Source organism: Octodon degus, unplaced genomic scaffold, assembly GCF_000260255.1.
Source record: "Octodon degus isolate 3935 unplaced genomic scaffold, OctDeg1.0 scaffold00005, whole genome shotgun sequence".
Lineage (NCBI taxonomy): Eukaryota > Metazoa > Chordata > Mammalia > Rodentia > Octodontidae > Octodon > Octodon degus.
The window spans coordinates 13338271-13346740 of NW_004524581.1; the positions used below are offsets into that span (position 1 = coordinate 13338271).

Below are 8470 nucleotides of genomic sequence, written 5' to 3' on the forward strand. Positions count from 1 at the left end.
TTTTTTGTTTAGTGTACCTTGTTTATACCGTAGTGTGAGCTTTGCCAGTTGTATTGGATAGTATGGTACTGTAGTTTTATATTGTACATTACAGCGCTGCATGTAGGAGTTAGGCAAATAAAAGCAAAATCACCAAGTTGGAGTTTCCTTTCACTATTTCTTTGTTCTGAATATTGTAATATACAATTCACTTTAACATTCTGGTCACAGGACTGCAACTCAGGCATTCAACAAGGAGTGTCTGTAGGTGAAATTACTGTTCATTTAATTCTTCTTAGCTGTACTAGCTGCGCGTGGTGGCACACACCTGTAATCCCAGCACTCAGGAGGAGGCAGCAGGATTACCCAAGCGCGTTGCATAGTGAGCTCAAAGCTGCCTGAACTGCACATCGAGACTCTGTCTCAGTAAAACAGAAATAAGAAGGTCTTTAGTGATAACAATGTATATATTGAATATGAGATTCAAGGAGATGGCTTAGGTTTCTTTGTTTTGTATAGATGGATACAGTGAGTACAGTGAATGAATACATTTTAGTAGAGTAGGAGGGTTGAGGAGAACGCTTGGTATTTTGGGTTCCTCTGTTAAGTAAATTTTTCCCATCTGCAACCTTCAAACCCTTGGCTTTCTGATGGTCTGTTTTAAACTATATTAATATGAAACTATCAATAGCAGATATAGTTATTAATGCGAGCAATCCTTTAACAGTATGGGCTTTAGAGTGTTGTTTCCAAGTGGTCCAATGGATTTGTCTACAAAGGCTTGATAGGCAGGTGAACGAGAAATTTGTGTATCACTTTATCCTTTTTTTTGTGTTTCTTCCTATTCACTTGATTTGTCTGGCTATTAAATTTCACTGATACAGTGCCTCGGCATTCTATTTCCAGATGTTAAACTGGAAAACACTACCTTCCAGGTGCTAAAAAAAAAAGTGAGCTTACACACACGGGCACCATTTCCTTTGGTGCTGGGCAGGCAGCCCCTGGGCCGTGCCAGGAAGTGACCCTGCCCTCTTCCCGCAGGGTTGAAAACGCTTGCACCAAGCTGGTCCAGGCAGCCCAGATGCTTCAGACGGACCCATACTCAGTGCCTGCTCGAGATTATCTGATCGATGGCTCCAGGGGCATCCTCTCCGGCACATCAGACCTGCTCCTGACCTTCGACGAGGCGGAGGTAGGCAACCTGAGGCCCGCGCAGACCTCCTCCAGATAGAAAGCCGAGTTTTAAAGATAATCATGGCATATTAATGATTGAAATATGCATTTTCATGCTTTCTATGTATTGAAAAAGATACATACAAATGTATTTTTTTTCTCTCCCTCACTTGACTCCATACTCTGAAATATATTTTCAGGTTCGTAAAATTATTAGAGTTTGCAAAGGAATTCTGGAGTATCTTACAGTGGCAGAGGTAGTGGAGACCATGGAAGATTTGGTCACTTACACAAAGAATCTTGGGCCAGGTGAGTCATATTAAAGTGTTCATGGGTTGTTCTGGATGGATCAAGAGGAGAAAGTGCCCTTCTCTGACTTTTTGCTGAAATAGGTGTTGATGGGTTGGTCTTTCAGGTGTCTGCTGTGTTCACAAAAGTGACACCAGGCTTCTGTGGAGGAGGTTGCATTGTCTCTGAAGCTGCAGTCTGCTTTCTACAAATCCTGTACTGGCAAACAAATGAAAGCCGACATTACAAATGTGGCTGGGCAGTAGCGAGTGCTTTTCTGCATTTCAGTTACTGAAATGCTGACGGCTACCCAGAATCTTGACCTCTCTCCCCATTCCGCATCATGCAGCATTCCTGCGCTGCCTGCCAGCTGGCCTGTAGCTCTTAGGACCTCTTAGCTTGCTGATTAGCCTGCCTACCATTAGGGGTTCATGCCTTAGCTTGAGGCTCCATTGTTGTGTAATCAGCGACTAACCTAGAAGGAACGAGGAGAAGCTGTTGTGCTGAAGCCCCATTTTGAAATGCTTTTTTGAGCACCTGAGGATTAAATATTCAAAATACACATATACCAGCTTTTGATGTTAGAGACGTCTAACATGGCCTGGAGAGTCCTTAACATATGAATGATATGCCTGGCAGGGTATCTTCAATGGAAGATACCCTGCCAGGCAGCTCAGGAGACTAAACCTCCTGCTTAGGTGGAGTGCAGTGGCCAGGGTTCCATCCGAGGTGTAGAGTGCCGTTCCTGCCCCTGGGGCACTCTGAGACTGTGATTGAGACTGGGCCTGGTGGTGCATGAGACTGGGTGTGGTGGCATGTGCCTATAATCCCAGTGCTTAGGAGGGTGAAAACAGGAGGATCATTACGACTCGGTCTATGTGTGAGACCCTTTAGACCCCGTGGATCCTGCACTAAATACATTAAAAAAAAAAAAAAAAAAAAATGGAAGCTACCCTGGGCTCTTGACTTGACTTGATGCTTATTGCCTTAAAAAAATCTTTTGTTAGGCTGAAGCAGGGGGATCGGTGGGAGTCTGACACCATCCTGGGTACAAAGTGAGCTGAAGGTTAGCCAGAACTGCATAGTGATACCATTTTTTAAAAAAAGACAAAAAATTCTTGTTTTATATGAAAAGTTGACTTTTTATTTAACAGTATGAGCTTATGGTGTAGTTGTTCTGTAGCCTCACTGTAATAAGGATTTTCCTGAGCCATTGTTGAAGAGCACCTGGAAAGGGCTTTCTTGTATAACTTCAGAGCTGTGCTCTTTAAGCTTTCTTGTAGTGATATAGAGACATGAAATTCCCAACCTGGCCTGGATGAGTTCGTGTTCTCTAAAACCGAAGAATGACTTTTAGGAACAAACAGAGGTTGAGGGTAAAACTTTATTGGAAAGGAAAGGTTCTATTGGAGAGGGACAGAAGGGGGACCTGAGCGGATTGCCCAGGAAGCTGCCTCTTCCAGATTACCTTTATAGTGTAAAACCATGTGGGGCTGAGGTAGAGACAAAGGGGTCTCACTTAGGCGGATACAGGGTGGGACTAAACTGTGGTCAACAAATGGGATTACAAACACTATTGCTCAGGTGAAATTGATTAGGCCCTGGACCAATTGGGGTATCAAGTCACGTAGCAAGTGGGCATGAATGTAAAACAGGACCTTGTCGGGAGGCCTTCAGACCATAATTCTTCCTGAGTAATGATCAATCCTGGATGCCAGTCTTTGGGTTTGATTTACAGAGGGGCCTCCATCCATCCTTCCCACAGTTGTAAGGTGCCTCGCTGTTGTCATTTCCTTTGAGGGCCTGACCCTGTCTGACTGCCTACAATTTTCTATCTAACTCAGACTGCCTGCTACCGTAGCACTGTGGAAAACATTTATTTCCCAAAAAGGAATTTTTAGGTAGAATCCTAACATATAAAAGACAAAATGAAGCTCCTCAGGGAAAAGTAGATGCGGCCTCACATGTTTTAGCAATCTTGCTTTGGTTCTTCAGTCTTTAAGACAATTTAAAAAATCCTAGGAGCAATTTGAAAATCAGACCTTCACAAAATCATATAGCACCTTTGAATAACAACTGAGGTAAACAAAGTGATAGGCCATTTTAAAATATCAGATGCTTGCAAGTACTGTTATCATTGTAACTTTTATGATATTTCTATTGGCTTCTAATTATAAAATATGCTTATGTTAGACAAACTGGAAAGTACAGAAAAATATCAAGATGAATAAAGAACATACTGGGGCCGGTGAGATGGCTCAGTGGAATAAGTGCTTCCCTGGAAAACGCAAGAGCCTGAGTTCAATCCCTGGTTGTGCCAAAAAAAAAAAACACCCAAAACAAACAAAACAAAAACAAAAACCAACAACATATCACTGTCATTTTTCCAGCCCTTAGATTCGCTATTAGGCTCAGATGAGATTCTTACATAGTACAACACAGCGGCCTCATACGGGGTGAGGCCGTTACAAATGCACAGTAATCTGGCAAAATATTTCCCTCATATGTGAATTAATTTGTGTACAATTATGCATTTAATCGTTTCAGATTTTTAGATTTTAATGCTTATGAATGTATTTACATCAACCATATGAAAATTATACCATATTTAGGGTTTTCATTTAATAAATTAGTTTCACTCAAAAAAATAAAATTGCAAAAATGCAATAATTCAGTGGGAGCACCTGTTGTTTTAAGTGGGCAGTCAGTTTGGACTTGCAGAGCAATTCACAATGGAGTTGGGCCAAGAAGGCCAGACCCTGGCTTGTTTCCTTACTCACCCCTCACAATTTCACCCCTGTGCTCCAGGAATGACGAAGATGGCCAAGATGATTGACGAGCGACAGCAGGAATTGACTCACCAGGAGCACCGAGTAATGTTGGTGAACTCCATGAACACCGTCAAGGAGTTGCTTCCAGTTCTTATCTCAGGTATTTCCTGTTTGTAATTCATTTTATAGGGAAAAATACGTGACTGTGTCCTGGGCTTGGAGGGCCATTTTCCTCAGCTGCTTCACACATCCAGCGGGCTGGGTATTACATTATGGCTGCAGCTGACTGGCTAAGAATCAGTATCATCTTCTCAGTGTTTTCCTTCACCTGCTCTTCGTTGAAAATGCCCTTGCTGGGGCAGCCCTGTGCTCTGTAAAGCTCTTGACAGGTCCTTTTCTGAGGTGGAAATCTCCTCAGATTTCCCAGAAAGGCAAGCACGATGACAGCTCTCTCAGTGAGTAAAAGAGATTTGTGTTTCCTCAGTGTCTAGTATGCCCAGCACTGTATAGTTTACAGGGTGTGAACTTTGAATTTTCACACCCTGTGTTACAGAAAAATCATTAGGAGCAGGAATGGCTTTTACGGAGCACTGTATGATAAAGCTTCCTTTTCAGTGTGTTAGCGCAGCTTCTCCTAAAAGCATGTTTAGTTGTCTTCTTCATTATGAATATATCAGTTCTTTGGTCATTAGTTGGCACTATTTTATCTTCCCCTTGACCAGGGCCCAGAAAGGCAAGCACGATGACAGCTCTCTCAGTGAGTAAAAGAGATTTGTGTTTCCTCAGTGTCTAGTATGCCCAGCACTGTATAGTTTACATAATTGTCTTTGGCAAGTTGTGGGTTAGTTTAACTCTGAGAGGGCAGCTTTATTTTTAAAATCATAAGAGGCATGTCATTGTGACCCCAGTTTTTTACTTTGATGTTTCAAATAATAGCTAAGAAAGGAATTACATATACTACATATTTGTAAATAGAACCTTATATGAAGAAGTTCTTTTATTTACTTTTGGGGGGGCATTGTTCGTAGGTGCAGGGACTGAACCCAAGGTCTTGTGTAATGCTAGGCAAGGGCCTACCATTGAGTTAGAGCCCCATCCCTGGAAATAATTTTTGGGGGATGTGGGCTATGCGGGGCCTCTGTCCTATGTGGTAGAGGTTGTTGAGAAAATAGTTTGTTTCCAATTTGGGTAACTCAGAGCACTAATTAATGTTTATTGAATTTTATTTTATTTTTTAATCATTTATTTATTTATTTATTTATTTTTCTTTTTTTTTGTTGGAACCAGAGATTGAATTTAGGCCCTTGCACTTGCCAGACAAGTACTTGCTCTACTGATCCATCTCCCCAGCCCTTTTTAAAAATTTGGTACAGGGGCTTACTACGCAGCTCTGACTTCTCATGATTCTCCTGTCTCGGTCTCTCCAGTGCTGAGATTACAAGCATGCGCCATCATGCTCAATTTTGGTGGCTTGCCCAGTGAGCCCAGATTTTCAGGGGCTGGCGTGGCATGTGGTACTGATATAGGGGAAGAAACTGATCTCGGGTGGATGACCTCCAAAAGATATAGGGGAAAAATGAAGCTCCTGATCTGAAAGGTACCTGGGATGAGTTCGTGTTCTCTAAAAGAATGAGTGTTAGGAACAAATGGAGGTTATGAGCAGAATATGTTTATTGGGAGAAAGAAAGCTTCTGTCTAAGAGACGGACAGGAGGGGGGCCCCCGAGTGGGTGGTCCCTTTTGAATTTTAATTCTTATTGTTTTCTTTACTTTTGAGGGTTAGAAAGTCTTTGCTACATGTTGCAAGAAATCCTGGAGGTAGAATTGTTTCTGTGGGGTTTCCTGCTGGTGTCAGAATACTGTTGGTGGCTTTTGGACTGTCACAGTAGGTTTACAGTGGGTGGAGCCAGTGTTAGGTCCCAGGATGACAGAAGAAATGTTAGGCTATGCTTTCAGGTCACCAGTTCTCTAATCTTGGCACGGTGACATTTGGTACTCTGAGTGCTCTTTTTTTTTTTTTTTTTAATTTTTATTTATTTGTGTGTGTGTGTGTGTGTGTGTGTGGCCAGCTCAGCCCACCAGGGGGCGGGGCTGGCAGGCATGTGGTGCTGGGGGATTGAACCGCGGTCCCTGTGCTTTGCTAAGCTTGTTCTAAGTAGGCGCTTTAGACCACTGAGCCATCTCACCAGCCCCTCTGAGTGCTCTTTACAGTGAAAGTTGGTGATAATGGCACTCTATTGGCAGATTTGCAGTGTGTGTTTGTATATTCTTTGAAGACCTTAGAACCCCAAAATACATATTTAAAGTGTGGACTATCTTGTCTGAATATTGTGTGTAGAAGGTTAAAATCCAACTTCAGCTGCTGACTTTTTGTTTTATTTTGTAGCGATGAAGATTTTTGTAACAACTAAAAACTCTAAAAACCAAGGAATAGAAGAAGCTTTGAAAAATCGCAATTTTACTGTGGAAAAGATGAGTGCTGAAATTAATGAGATCATTCGTGTCTTACAACTCACATCTTGGGATGAGGATGCCTGGGCCAGCAAGGTAGGTGCCATCGGAGAGGACATGAGCAGTGCTCCAAGTCTTCCCTGCTGGGGGACTTTGCTCATCACCTCTCCCACATTTTATCTTGTGCTTTTGTAGAGCATCAGAGCCCGCAGATAATTTCCTTTGTCTCAAGGTAGTACGAAGAAATAGGGACACGGGGTGAATGTTGGTTAAAGGCTGAAGCATGAACCCTTAGCTTCAGGCTGGATTCTCATTGGTTGGACTAGTAGAGGATTCTCTGTATCCTTCCCTGGGTGGGATCCCTGCCCTTTCTGTGGGGGGTTGTTGCCAGGTGAATAGAACAGATACAGAATACACTTGTATTTCTGAATTTGATGGCAAAGTTTTCTTTAATGTATCTTATTTATTTATTTATTTATTTAGAGTGTGTGTGTGTGTGTGTGTGTGTGTGTGGCCAGCTCAGCCCACCAGGGGGCGGGGCTGGCTGGCATGTGGTGCTGGGGGATTGAACCGTGGTCCCTGTGCTTTGCTAAGCTTGTTCTAAGTAGGTGCTTTAGACCACTGAGCCATCTCACCAGCCCCAATGTATCTTTATCCTAAAAAATATATGTAGGAAATTCTTAGCATTTCTAGCTGTGTCCCTTGATCATTCCATTTTCTGTAAGACAGTTTACTTAAAATCTTAGTCTTTACCATGGTCGGTTTGTGGGATCTCTTTGTCTTGTCTAGAATCAATTCTCAGACAGCAGAGGGGTTCAGGGGTTCATGGGTTCCCTCTGTAGCCTCCCAGCAGTGGCTTTGTGTTGCCACTGCTCTGGTCGACTTCTCCCTGTGTAATGACCATGAAGAGAGCTGCCAGGTTTCTGGGGACACTCTCCTTGTAGTAGCCCAAGATGCAGGCGGTGGAGGGAGCACACTGTCCCCGGGACCTAGCTTCTCCATGGGATGCTAAGTTTCTGGGGCCCGCAGGCAGGCAGGAAGCAGGCTTGAGGGAATTGTGCAGTATGACCTCACAGGGTGCTCAGGGGAGCTGTATGGTAAGAAATCTGGGGTCTGTAAGAGACATCAGCCCCCTCTCTAGTTGCTCAGAAAGCTGATTTAACTTTGAATAATAAATTAATTGACTTTAATTGTGGATTTGTTTACAGAGGCATTTTCTCATTGATACACAGTTCTTCAGTGGTTTCTAAATTTATATCGTAAAATCATTTTTAAGTCTTTACTTTTGCATATTCGACAACTTTTATTTCCCTGTTATGACATCTTTATGCATCTTCTTCTTTTTTTTTTTTTTTGTTCTCTTGTTTGTTTTATTATTTTTCTCTTCTCTAGAAGGTAAGCTTTTCTTGCCCTTTAGTTCCTTTTTGTGCTTAAAAAGAGAAAAAGCATGTCTGAGGTTTTCTTGTGCTGTGCCGTGCCTTATCCTGTTTGCTGGTGTGTGACGCTGCGCTTGAATGTGGGTCAGAGCGTGACTTAGTGCGGGGCTCTGGACAGACAGACTCTGGCTCATACTGAGCTAGTTCTTTGGGCAAGGAAAAACATGAGGAAACACATGACTGGGATGTCAGGCTTTCTCTACCAAAGATAGCTTCTTTTATCTCTTTAAGCAGGCTCCTTAGAATGTTTTTTGGCTTAGTTGCTCCCCTTGATGTCATTTGAGGACCAGGTTTTCCCAGGGTGCTAGGTGACCCCTAAGTTACCTCTCAACCCTGCCCTAGGAAAAGGAGGCTTTCAGCTGGTGCTTCTCTG

At 42.8% G+C, this 8470-nt stretch overlaps 1 protein-coding gene across 1 annotated transcript in view; it reads left to right on the top strand.

The window, feature by feature from the left end:
* The window catches only part of Vcl (vinculin), a 129279-nt gene that overhangs the window by 75166 nt on the left and 45643 nt on the right, over positions 1 to 8470 (top strand). Inside the window, exons 3-6 of the mRNA XM_012515491.2 lie at positions 1021 to 1171; positions 1353 to 1461; positions 4249 to 4371; positions 6597 to 6757. Of these exons, the coding sequence (XP_012370945.1) occupies positions 1021 to 1171; positions 1353 to 1461; positions 4249 to 4371; positions 6597 to 6757 (544 nt within the window). The remainder of the gene's footprint in view (positions 1 to 1020; positions 1172 to 1352; positions 1462 to 4248; positions 4372 to 6596; positions 6758 to 8470) is intronic.